The following is a 14033-nucleotide window of genomic DNA, read 5'->3' as shown; positions in this document are numbered from 1 at the left end:
TCTAACTTCCAAGTCCCAACTGAAATACAGTTTTGTCCAATAAATCTTCAAGTATTGGTTTACATTGGCCTATAGATTGCAAAATAATGCTCATTGTTATTTCTTTCCTTCACCTAGTAGATTGACCAAACACTTGAACCTCCTAATTATCATAAATTGAGATTTGCCTTCAAGATTTTTTTTCAGTATATGAGATTCCAAGTGTGTCCTTGGTTAAGACTGCACTTGGAAGATTCATCCAGTTTTGGTCACCTTGATATAAAAAAATATTGAGACTCCAGAAAGAATCCAGAGAAGAAGAACAAAGATGATTAGGAGACTAGATATTAAAACATATGAAGAAAAGTTGCAGGAATTGTGTGTGAATAGTTTAATGAAAAGAAGGACTGGGGATGACAGGGTAGCAGTGTTCCAATATCTAAGGGGCTGCCACAGAGAAGAGGGGGTCCACCTATTCTCCAAAGTACCTGAAGCCAGGACAAGAAGCAATAGATGGAAATTAATCATGAAGACAGCCAACTAGGAGAAAATTCCTGACATTGAGAACAAGTAATCAGTGGAACGACTTGCCTCCAGAAGTTGTAGATGTTCCAACACTGGAGGTTTTTAAGAAGAGATTGGACAACCATTTGTCTAAAATGGTATAACCTTTCCTTCTTGAGTTGGGCTAGAAAATCTCCAAGATCCCTTTCAATTCTGTTATTGTCTTATTCTTGTTCATGAATGAGTGTTGAATACAGATCATCTGAATATGCGACATCTAATGGAGAGAACCCTTTCAATGACTTGCAATTAACAATTGCTTTTAATGTCAACTAGTTTAAGATTGAATAAATGAACTGCATGGTTGCATCTTTTATCTAAAAGGTGGGTTCTATCACAAAAACCAGTAATAATATTGATTTATTACAGTATTGTGTAGTATCACTGGAGGAATTGTCAACAAGAAATAGGAGGTTGTAATCCTATGTAGGGGTTGTACAGAATCTTAATCCCATACCACTCTCTATCACACCTCCCTTCCTTCTCCATTTTCAACAGGAATGCACAATCTTTTTCTTTTTTTTGTTAAACTTTGGTATATAAAGTTTTCTTGAGCTAACATTGCTTTCTGGAAGTAATGAAGCTATCAACGGAAAACTGGAACAGCACACAGACTTTTCTCACAATCCCAACACTGAGCCTCAGTAGTTGGCTGCAAAGGCCTTCTAGCATCTGTTCACCTTCCCCAATGTTGAGCCTTCTAAGTATATTGGAATTGCAACATCAAAATTTACCAACTAGCAAGTTCATCTCGGCTGATAATTTCAAGAGTTTCAATTGTAACCTACCCGAAGGACAGCAGTGAGCAGTACCATATTTTAGCAGTAATTCATAACTCTGAAAAATAAGACTCCAAGCAACCTCTCCAAGTACAGGTTGGACAGTAATAATTGGAAGTATCCAATTATTGAGGAATGACAAATGATCCCTCCAGTTTTCATATACTAGCTTAAAGCAAGTGTTTATTTTTCCTTTAGCAGATTTATAGGTTGGTGGATTCCATAACAATACCAGACCACCTCAACTGAATCATAAGTTTTAAAACAATACTTGCTGACTTCATTGTCCCCTTTTTAGTCTCTGTGTTTAACAAGGAACCATATATTTCTTCACATGCAATTGTGAACATCCTTTTTGAAATTAGCGTGGCCTAGAAACCAGGAGACTGTGAGTTCTAGTCCTGTCTTGGGTATGAAAGCCAGCTGGGTGACTTTGGCCAGTAACTCTTTCTCTCAGCTTCATTTACCTCCCAGGTTTATTATTATTTATTTTTATTTATTTATTTATTTGATTTGATTTGTCAATTGTTTACAAGATAATAAGTATAAGTGTATACATAGTTATGAATACATGAAATGGGTACATATAAGAAAAATAAAAGAAAAATAAAAGAAACAATAGGACAGGGACGGTAGGCACGTTGGTGCGCTTATGCACACCCACTAGAGACCTCTTAGGAAAGGGGTGAGGTCAATAGTAGACAGTCTAAGGTTATAGGGAGAGGAAGAGGAGATGAACTTATTGTGTATGATCACCCCCTTGGGTTACTTATAAATAATAAAAGCAGGATAAAAATGTAATAAATCAAATAATAAAATTCACTTGGGAGAGTTCAAATTGGTAAGATTCAAGCTTATAGCCAGTCCTGCCATCTACTAAGGAGCAGGATTTTCACAGCTCATTAACTATCCCTAAGTAAAAGTATTCTTTAAATGTAGAATGTGTCCTTTTTCGTCTCAAGATTCGCTGTTAGTAAAATTCCTAAAGTATTAGAGAACGTAGAAAAACAGTTGGAAGGGACCTCAGAGGTCTTCTAATCCAACCCCTTGCTCAAGCAGGAAACCATTTCAGGCAAATAGTTGTCCAGCTTCTTCTTCAAAACCTCCAGTGATGAAGCACCCACACCTTCTGAAGGCAAGCTATTCCATTAATTGATTGTTCTCACCATTAGGAAATGTCTCCTTAGTTCTTGGTTGCTTCTCTCCTTGGTTAGTTTCCAACCATTGTTTATTGTCCTGCCTTTTGGTGTTTTGCAAAATAGTTTGACTCCCTTGTTTTTGTAGAAGCCTCTCAAATATTAGAACAGTGCTTTTCATGTGACCCCTAGTCCTTCTTTTCATTAAACTAGATATGCCTAGTTCCTGTAACCCTTCTTTGTATGTTTTAGCCTTCAACCTTCTAATTATTCTTGTTGCTCTTCTCTGCTCTCTTTTTAGAGTTTCAATATCTTTTATATTATGATGACCAAAACTGGATGCAGTATTTCAAGTGTGTCTTACTAAGGCTTTGTAAAGCGATACTAGAACTTCACAAGATCTTGATTCTATCCCTCTGTTAATGCAGCCTGGGATTGCATTGGCTTTTTTTTTTTTTTTTTTTTGCTGCTGCTGCTGCTGCCACACCTCGTTAGCTCTTTGTTGCATCAAGTCTACTGGAAAAATGTCAGCAAACAACTAGATTTGGAAATTAGTTTTCCAAGCCACAGTAAGAGTTTAATGTTTTAAAGACACACAAGAAGGAGGAACTAAGCATTAACCCCAACTCTACTACAGGCCTGAGTTAACTGTTTGGATAGTGCATGGAAGTTATCACTCAATTTCCAAGGTTTTATACACAAATAGGAAGACTGCTTCAATTTTTTTTAATAATCTGAAATACCAAAGGGCAAGACAAGAAACAATGGGTGAAAACTAATCAAAGACAGAAGCAACCTAGAACTAAGGAAAATATTATTAACAATGAGAACAATCAACCAGTGGGATGGCTTGCTTTCAGAAGTTATGGTTGCCCCATCACCGGAAACTTTCAAGAAGAATTTGTGTAAAATGGTATAGGGTCTCCTACCTGAGCAGGGGGTTAGACTAGAAGACCTCCCAGACCCATTCCAACTCAATTATTCTGTATTCTGATATGCAACATTTGTCAACTCACTGATTCCCATATTTCTTATGACCTGTCAAAATTGGATGGGAGCATTTTGACTAGGACATGGACTACATGACTTCCAAGTCCCCTTCAAACTCTGTTCTATTCTATTCTATTGTCCCAAAGGTGCTTTTTCAAGAGATAAATGGACTTCCTATTTTTTTTCTTTTTTTTTTGAAGATGTTTAGCTTCTCATCCAAGAAGCTTCTTTTTTAATGAGAAGTGAAACGTCTTCAAAAAAAAAGCACTTGCCTCTTGAAAAAGCACATTTGGGACAACGATGACCTGTTCTGTTCTGTTCTGTTCTGTTCTAGTCTAGTCTAGTCTAGTCTAGTCTATTCCATTCTATTATTCCAATCCATTCTGTTCTGTTCTGTTCTATTCTATTCTTACATTCCATTCATTGTCCCATTCTATTCTATTCTATTCTATTCTATTCTGTTCTATTCTATTCTATCCTCTTTTTTAACTTTTTGTTTTATTTATATACCATGTAAAAATTGGATTTCAAAAAAATAGTGTGTTGTCTGGGTACAATTATTTTATATTCTAGTCTGTTATTCTATTCTATCCTATTGTTATTCTATTCTATTCTATATTCTATTCTACTCATCCTGTTGAACATTACAAAATTTTTAAAGCAACAAATGTTTACAGGTGTTGTTGACCAGTTTATTTAAGATCTGAGTATTTGTTTTCTCAGGGACAGAATGTTTCAACCACTAAAAGACATTAAAGAGAAAGAAGGGAAGTTCTCCATGGTTGAAAGCATTTTGGGAAATCAGACCAAGTCAATGGTGTTTTTTTCACACCTTCAATTCACACCTTCACACCAGGTCTAAGGATATTACTAACTGTTAATTTTTGCTTTGTTTTTAAATGACACATCCTAAAAACATGAGCAAAACTTTGACCTTCCTGTTAATCAAGGACATAATTCTCAAGAAGGTACAGAATCCAGTTGAACAACAAAAGCCTGATGGTGTCCCTGGCATTTAGTTTGGTAAGTAAAAAAGAGGTACTCTTATTTGACTTCCTGTCTCTTTGGAAGTTAGAAATAAATGAGAATACTGGGAGAATGGGGACTTTCCTGGAATCAGATGCCACCTCTGGGACAAGAGGGCAAGGTAAGATATCTTGGAACAAGAATTTGTATCTGACATTTTATTAGATTTCTTGTCTTTGTATTTAGTTTTTCTAGTGTTGAGGAATAGTAAGGCTTGTTGTGCTCTTCATGTGCTCTTCGTGTTCTCCAAGATCCACCACAGGGACTGAACTTGTATTGTAGGACTGTTTGGTTGATTCTACTACAGTCCCTGAAGTCTCAGCTCAACTGAGAGCATCGGTGATGGAGCATTTCTGCCAAAAGCTCATCACATCCTTGAAGGGGATCCCATTTCAGTAAGGAGTTAGCAGGAAGGAAGAGTTGTATACACAACTATCTTGCTGAGGTGCCACTCAGTTAGAGAAAAGTTCTAAAACTCAGTTAGAGAAAAGTTCTAAAACTCAGTTAGAGAAAAGTTCTAAAATGGTCTGCCCATTTCTTCGAAGCTCCACCAGAAAAGCTAGAAGGATCTGCATGTTCCATCTGGCCTACCTTACCACCTCAACTCCTTGTTTAGCCTAATGCTAAGAAAAGCTACATGGGATTAAGCTACATGGAATTAAGGGAGCCTGGCATTCATCTGGCAGACTTCTCATTTCTAACAAAAGGAAACAGTGGTGGACCTACTGTGACCAATACTGATTCCAAACTTGACAAATTATTTGACCACTCAGATCAGCAAAGGAAAAACTTAGCATCTAGCAGTGGGGTTACCCAGATGTCTGTTTATCCTGATGCTTAATTGATAAGCTTGTGGTCATCAAGATTACAACTAAATTACAATAGCTAGTGATAATCAAAGCAGTTTCTTAAAAGCCCATCCAAAACCTCATGTTTGTCCAGATGCATGTTTGAGCTTTAGTCAATTATTACTCCTGATTCCTGGATGATAGAATAAGCTACCTGTTGACATGAAAAAGGGGTCATCTGGCTAGCTGCTCAAAGCAAAGAAAGAACAAGTTGAGTTTAGGGACATATGGATCAGCTCTTAGCTAAGAGCTACATAGCATTTTGAAAAAGCAGCTTAGCCTTTAGGTCAACTGGAAATTTCTTGAGCATCTACCTGAACAATGATGCTGTTCAAATAAGCTAGTGGGAACCAGGGACCCTGAGAGCTGAGTACTAGGATTAACAAAATTTAGTGGGAAGCAGCAATGCTTACCCCAAGGCTCAAAGCCAGCTGGGGTCTGGGATTCATACAAGCTAATAAGGAGCATAAGTGCTTGCCACAAGCTTTATGGTCAATTGAAAGGTTTTCCACCTCATAGCTTTTCACCTAACTAAGCTTGGAAGAAATAGCTTAATGGGGCATCTACTGTTATCACATAGCTCAGAGCTTGGGTTCATTTAAGCTAGGAGGATCAGGTTGTTTCAAAGAAGTAGGAAGCTACAAGCTTCTAAACTAAGCTTCATGCTCAGCTGGAACATTTTTTTTTTACCTCCTAGCTCAATATTATGATTCAGCTAGGGCTGGAGCAAGTCAATCATGTATTTGTTTTGCTCAGTGCTTCTCCAGTTTGGCAACTTTGAGATGTGTGAAGTTCAATTCCCATTTTAGGAGTTAAAAATGTCCACATGCCTTAAAGCTGGCAAGGTTGAGCTTGACCAGCAATCTTGGGCTCATGTATCTAGTGAAAATTCAGGAAGCTCCCTAGCCTTCTCCAAGCTTGAGGCTCAACTGAAATATTCCTACCAGCTGTTTTCTGTGCTTTAGGTAGGCTACTGAAGTGCAAGGAGCTAGCAGTCTCATGTTAAGCAGGGAGTTTCTTGATATCCATGGACTCTATGAGCTTAGGTCAGTTAATGGGCTGAGTTACTCCAAGATGGATGCTGAGCTTTTATATTTTTAATCCCCATTTAAAGGTTAGGATTTAGGAAAGCTAGGGGGAGCGGCAAGGTGATTATTCCAAATCAAGCTTAACTGGAAGGCTTCTAGCTGGGTTTAGTGTTCAGCTAAGCCAGTCAGTAAGAATGCTACAAAAGGCATTCTTAACCAGCAGTTGCTTGATCTCCAGCTGAGCCATAGAACTAAAGCTGGCAATGAACTGGAAAGCTGTTTGCTCCAAGCCTGATTCTTGGCCAAGACATTCTCAACCATCCAACTGAATGCTACAATTCAGGGCAGCTGATCCAGAAAAAGTAGACTTATTCCAAGCTTCATGACCAACTAGGAGATTTTTTTAATCTTCTAGCCTACTATAGTTCTACTAAGCTGGGGGTGGGAAATTGGAAGCTTGGGGCAAGCTTCCAATTCTCCTGCTTAGCTGGTAACTTTGTGATGACTATGATTTAAGCAGCTGGCCTCATAAGAAGCTTGTGGAGAGCAACAGAAATGCCAGAGAGTCTGCTCCAACCCTAATACCAATCTTTCACTATTTTAATCATCAGCTAGCTCTAGAATGTAGGGAGGCTAGTTTGAAGCAAATGGGCTTATTCCAAGATTCATGCTAGGAGAATTTTCATAGTCTAGCTGAGTGCATAGAGTTCTGCTAAGGAAGGAAGAAGGGAGCTAGCTAATATGTCTGCTCCACTCAGTGGTGGGATTCAACCGGTGTTACTACCAGTTCGGTTATTATGTTTTGCACCAGATGCATGCGCAAAACACCTTAAGCTATGCTGCCCGGACAGCTGATATGCGCTGTGTGTGGGTGCGCAGCGTTTGAAAAGCATTTTTTCCTGCTTTTTTCAACCTCAGCTGTGCCATGCAAAGCAGCTGAGGTTGAAAAAGCAGGAAATAAAGGACAGGTAAGAGCCCGGGCAGGTGGGTGGGCTGAACAGCAGCAAACACAGAACTGGTTCTGTGCTTGTTGCTGTTCAGAGCTACTGGTTCTATAGAGCCGGGCAGAACCGGTAGCATCCCACCCCTGCCTCCATTCCATACACATAACAATGATCTCTTTGATCATTCTCCAAAAGATGAGATGAGTTTCCTGAAAGGGTGAGGAGCAAGACAACCATGATTCCTTCTTCAAATCTGACATTTAAATAGAAGGTTGATGTCCTTCTTATCAGAGAGCGTGAGGGTTCCAGTAAGCTAGCGGAGAAGGAAAGTAATGGAGTAACAGCTCCAAGTCTGATTCTCAGCTAGGATGTTGTTATCATCAGCTGAACGCTATGATTCAGTTAAGCTAGTGAAAAGCCAGGAAGCTCCTACATGTCTCATGTGTGGTGTGGAGCTCTTTGATCTCTATGTTGAAGTCTAGATTTCAAATAAAGTAGTGAAGAACAAGGAATGTACTTGCCCCAACTCTCATGCTCAACTGACTGCTAGGAAAGCTAGTGGGGCCAAGGCATCATGACGATGTTATTCATTCAGTCTTGGTGATTCTATGGGCCAGATCTCTCCACATCTTCTGATTTGCAATACTTTTTTTAGTTGTTCTATGCTCTGGCTGGTTTCAGGTTTGATCCAGCCATCATGTTCTTTAGAACTTATTCCAAGTGTCAGGTTCAACTGGGAGATTTTTCACCTCCTAGTTAAGGGGCTTCATTGGCCATCTCTAACTCGGCTGTACAGTTGAGAATGTCTTGCTCACTCAGCTGAGAGCTTGGATTCACATAAGCTAGCATGAATCAACCTTGAGGCTTTGTAGAGACAGTCTTACTTACCAACTATTTGCTATGCTTGAGACAAGCTACTGAAGAGCAAGAGAACTAGCAATTAGTCTGATGTTCAACAGAGCTTCTTTATATGCATGGACTCTATATGCCTAGGCCAGTTAATGGGCTGAATTACTACCAACTTGATGCTGAGCTTTTTTCAATTCCCAGCTAACTGATACATTTTTTAATTCCCAGCTAAATGCTAGGATTCAGATAAGCTAGTGAACAGCCAGAAAGCTCCTACAAATCTCATATGTAGTGTGGGGCTCCTTGATCTCCATGTTGAAGTCTAGATTTCAAATAAAGAACTGAAGAATAAGGAGGTTATTTGCCCCAAGATAACTTCAATCATCTAGCTGAAAGCTAGGAGTCACTAAGCTAATGGGGAACAAGGGGTGGTGATGATGTTATCCATTCAGTCTTGGTGATTCTATGGACCAGGATTCTCCACATCTTCCAATCTTGCACTACCTCTTGGAATTTATCTATGACTTGGCTGATGTCCAACAACCATGTTCTTTGGCCCTTATCCCAAATGCCAGGTTCAACCAGGAAACTTTTCAACTTCTAATTAAGGGGCTTAATTGGACAACTCCAACTCTTTTGTACAGTTGAGAATGTCTTGCTCATGCAACTCAGAGCTTGGGTTCACATAAACTATCATGGATCAAAGAGTTATTGGGAAGTCTGCTCCAAGTGTGATGTACAGCTGACACGGCAGCTGAATGCTTTGCTTTAATTGTTAATTGGTTAGAAAAGAACTTCCTACAGATCTCACACTCAACAGGATGCTTTTGAATTCTTTACCTTAGTCCTAGGATTTAAAATAATGGGGTGGGAGAACCAGAAGGTTATCTCTAAGTTGGAGTTGTGTCCAGACATTCATGTGAATGCTATGCTTCAGGTAACCTAGGCCTGAGCTAGAGGTCCCATGCTGAGCACTAAGCTTTATGATCTCCTAGCTAAGTACTAGGTCTCAGGGTAAGATAGTGGGAAATGAGAAGGCTGCTGGATGCTCTACTGGGAGATCTATTTGTCTTGAAAAGGTATAGGGTTTCCTGGCTGAGCAGGAGGTTGGACTAGAAGACCTCTAAGGTCCCTTCCAATTCTGTTATTCCATTCTGTTAACTTCTTTCTGGATGCCTGCTTGTATGCTAGGATTAAGTGAAGCTAGTGAGAAGCAAGATGATGGGGGTTATTCACTAGATATTATACCTCCTACCTCTCTGAGGCATAAAATCACCCACCTGCTTATTTCTGTAGGTCAAAATGCTGATAAAGGCATAGAGAAAAACAACTTTGTTTTGATCAATTAGCACTGCTGATACCCTGACTAAAACCTCTGTTTCTCTTGTTAGATATTTGATGTTTTGTTTAAATGGTGAGCTGAATTTTTGCCTCAGCACATTTGCCTTTTCAACTTGGAGGAGGCTAAAAATATTAAAATGGCACAATTAGCACCCTCCAGTTATCTGCTAGAAGAGAACCATAAGTAACCATTTAGCTACGGAATTTGGTTTCATGAATATCCAGAAGCTCCTAGCATATAAAGAATCATCTGCATCTCAGATGCAGAAGGCCAGGAACTGAACATAATTCTGTAACTTAGTTTGTTAGCCTGTGTCTCCCTGTTTGAGTGACATTCTTGTTTTCTCTTTCCACTATAACTTGCTTTATTCAATAAACAGAGAGACAAATGGATATTCAGCCTGCACTTAAGAAGGTAACACAATGCACAGCTTGGCTAACCCACAGATAGGGCTGGAGAACAGAAAGTGAGAGAATGTTGCATCTAAAATGGAGACAGAATGAGGTGCCCTCATTTTTAGATGCAGCTGTATCTCATGATTTCAAATCCACTTAAAGTGAGATATGACCAATGTTATTTAAATTTCATGGGTTCAGCAGGGTCCTTTTTGAGATGTTTGCCATTCCTTCTGTGAATTAAGCTGCCTCTTATCCCAACTGTGGTTCTTTCCCCCTGTCTACCAAGGCCTTTCTCACATACCATTACATTTGGTTCTTCTCAGTTTGTGCTGACACTGATTTCTGCTTGGACTGAGTCGGTTTTTCTATGTCAGTGAGAACTGTCCCCAGACAGACTTCATTCTTATATTCTTCAGCAATTGTAAGTCTAAATTTCTCCCACTCTGTTTCCCCAGGGACATGGAAATAGGACCCTTTCTTCTCATAGGCTGCAGTTGGTAGTCTCCGATCCAGTGTCATGTCTGAGAACAATGCAAAATAAATGGTCTTCCATCTGGCTTTCATCTTGCAAGTCATTGGAATGTGGAAAAATAAAATAGAATAGAATAACAGAAGGGATTTTGGAGGCTTTCTGGTCCAACCCCCTGCCTAGGCAGGACACTCTACATCACTTCGGACAAAAACGCCTGAAAAGAAAACTTGACTTTGGAGATGCAGATCAGCATGCCAATCTATCCCAAATTAGCTGGAATGTTTACAGTTTGGGACAGGAAGACCTGCTCAAAAACCTCAAGAAATCTTATGTTTGTTAACTTTCTTAACCCCAAGAAGGGAGGACAATGAAAGCCAGAGCTAGGGATAAACTAATATGAAATAGAGTGGACAGTGTCACTGATCTCTATATGGGGACATTTTATATAATATGACTCACCTAAGACATTGTTGTGGGAATTAGGTGTTCAGCAGAGTGATTGCATTGGGGGAAGACTATCTTTGTGTCTAGCTGTTTTAGCATGCAATGCCTTAAAGTGGCACCCTGAAGGGAGAAGTTGAAACAGTTTATGTCCAGCATGTGAGAGATCTGTAAATATTTTCTCAGCCTTCTTTCTGGTTCATGCAATATACAGGTCCTCAATGGAAGGCAGGCTGGTTGCAATTGTTTTTTTCCGCAGTTCTAACTTTCAGTTGAAGTTTGTTCCTGTCCTGTTTGGTTGCTGTGACAAACTGGATAATTATTGAGGTACCAATGACCGACTCAATAATTCCTCTGTAGAACTATATCAGCAGATCCTTGGGAATCTGAATTTTCTGAGTTTATGCAGGAAGAAAATTCTTTGTTGTGTCTTTTTAATGTTAGGTGTCCATTTCAAGTCCTGGGCGATAATAGAACTCAGGAACTTGAAGGTCTCTATTGTTGACACTGTGTTCTAAGAGGTGGTGGAATAGGACAACTTTTCCTAAAATCTATTGTCATCTCTACAGTTTAAGAGTGTTCAACTCCAGATAGTTCTGGCTGCACCACAGTTTATCTACCTCTCATCTATATGCAGACTCATCATTGTCTCCAATGAGATCAATGACTGTTGTATCATCTGCAAACTTTAATACAGTACAGAGGGATCCATTGAAATACAGTCATTGTTATATAAAGAGAAGAGTAATGCAGAAAGCACACAGCCTTGGCGCTTGCAATATATTGTTGATGCAAACGTGAGGTTGTATGTAGATCCCAACTATGATAAATGAAGAAAACTCTCAAGGGGCATAAAAGAATATGCAAATAATGAATGGTGTCTCTAAGTCCACCTCACAAAATTTATCTAGTGTACTCCTCCCTTCTTTTTACTGATGTTTTTGCAATTCTATCTGCCTTTTGAATCTGAAATTCTGAGGCATTAATCAAATCCTTTAGCCATGTTTAAATGAAGCAGAGGGTTGCTGCATTTGGAAAAAAAACTGATTTGTTCCTATTTAAAAGGAGCAGTTCATATATCTTAGATGTATGAGTGAGAGAAAGTTAGTTCAATACAGTGAGAGGAGATATTTGTACCCAGGGCTTCCTGAGTCTGTAAAATGCCTCCTCACTTGCTCCTTCTCTTGTTTCTCTTTTGCTTCTTTCTAATTACCATGCTGAAAAAGATAACTGCTGTTCCCTCTGTCAGAATTTCCTTCTCATTTGAAAAGAAGGGACAAATAGTACAGTGGTGATATTGGCTTTGTGGGTGTGGTGTGGCTTGGTGGGCATGGCTTGGTGGGCATGGCAAGGGAAGGATATTGTAAAATCCCCATTCCCTCCCGCTCCCACTAACCTGCTTTCCAGCTCCATTCTCCTGTGCAGGGCAACAAAAGAAGACCCAGCCAATCAGCTGGGACTTGGGAGGCAGCAAATAGATGGGGGTAGGGCCAACTAGAGGTGGTATTTACCAGTTCTCCAAACTACTCAAAATTTCTGCTACCAGTTCTCCAGAAACTGTCAGAACTGGCTGAATACCACCTCTGGAATTGTCCTAGAAATCTGCTTGTTATTTAAAGACCACTCTTCTGATATTCAAAGTCTCATCTCTTGAGTATGAAATTCACAGAGAGCCACCAAAAATAATAGAAAACATCAGTACTACTAGAGAGCATGGAATATGAATTCATTATCTTCACTGTGTTGTCTTTATCTTCCCCTACAGCTGTTAAAAGAGCCCCAACTGTCTTCCCACTGTCTCCTTGTAACCAAGACACTCCCCAAGTTTCCATCGGTTGTCTCGTCAAAGGCTACTTTCCTGAACCAGCCACAGTGCAATGGAATTCAGGCGCCATCACCAGTGGAATCCACAACTTCCCTCCACTTTTGCTTGGCTCTGACCACTATACTCACAGCAGCCTGCTCACCATCCCCGTCAGCCAGTGGAAATCTGAGTCATTCCAGTGCAACGTCTACCATGCAGCCACCGACACCAGAATTAACAAAAAAATTGACCGTGAGTCCAGTAAAGTTATTTTCTCTTCTCAAGGGCAGTTGATTTGTCAAAGACATGAAAATCCAAATGTGAAGGTAAAACAGTGGGAAACAATGACAATTGTGAAGGTACAAGCAATTCTTGACTTACAACTGTTTAGTGACCGTTCAAAGCTATAACAGCACTGAAAAAGTAACTTATGAATGACCTATTTTTCATCACTTACAGTTGTTGCAACACCCTTGTGGTCACGTGATCAAAATTCATATTTCATGGTTCATATTTATGATGGTTGCAGTGTCCCAAGGTCATGTCTCACATTTTGTGACCTTCTGACAGGCAAAGTCAATGGGGAAGCCAAATTCACTTAACAACCATGATACTAATTTAATAATCGTAGCAATTCATTTAACAACTGTGGCAAGAAAGGCCCATGTTCCTCCCCAACCTCCTCACTGTCCAAGTCTGTCGCCAGCTCTACTGGCCGCTGGCGGGCCACAACAACATGTTGGAAGGAATTAAGGCAAAGCTTGATAGATATAGACCGGGAAAACAAAGCTTGAGGAGGGATTCTGAAGACAAAGAGGTATTTGGGGAAGAGATCAAGGATTTTCCAAGCCATGGAATCTTTCAATCAGAAGACCCCAAGAATAATCAGAGGGGAAAATGCTGAGAAGACCAATCAATGAAGGATAGGGGCTGTATTAGGCTACTACTCAAGGTGTAGTGACCATCCTTTCTGTTTCTCCACCCTGTTATACTAAATATTAGTTAAATATGTCATCTAATTCCTCATGCTTAGGTGCTGCAACCCGTAGTCCTGTGGGCCCTGAGATCCATATGTCCCACTCTTCATGCGATTCCAGAGATGGTCCCATACAACTGTGGTGCCAGATTTCAGGCTTCTACCCCAAACAGTTGGACATTGACTGGAAGGTGGGCAGTCGCTCTGGATTGCTACGTCCATACAATTATCCTCCTTGGCAGAATCCCGGCACATATACTTTCAGTACCGCCAGCGTAGTCAACATCACCCAAGATGACTGGCTGGAAGGAAATGTTTATTACTGTGAAGTAACCCATGCAGCATCACAAACCAAGGTGAAAGGCAAACTCAAAAAATGTGAAGGTAATCATGATTTATTTATTTTTTTATTTATTTGATTTGCCAATTGTTTACAAGATAATAAGTATAAATGTAT

General features: G+C 39.8%; 1 gene segment (V, D, J or C); it reads left to right on the top strand.

Moving 5' to 3' along the window:
- LOC113426703 (Ig gamma chain C region-like) overlaps positions 1–14033 on the top strand; it is a 97101-nt gene that overhangs the window by 80683 nt on the left and 2385 nt on the right. The window contains 2 exon segments of the C gene segment in view: positions 12562–12852; positions 13634–13960. Of these exon segments, the coding sequence occupies positions 12562–12852; positions 13634–13960 (618 nt within the window).

This window comes from Notechis scutatus, chromosome Z, assembly GCF_049901735.1.
Source record: "Notechis scutatus isolate UNSWTSFEM ecotype Mainland chromosome Z, rNotScu1.2, whole genome shotgun sequence".
NCBI lineage: Eukaryota > Metazoa > Chordata > Lepidosauria > Squamata > Elapidae > Notechis > Notechis scutatus.
The sequence above is the reverse complement of the archived record's forward strand: the minus strand, read 5'-3'. Positions and strand labels throughout refer to the sequence as shown.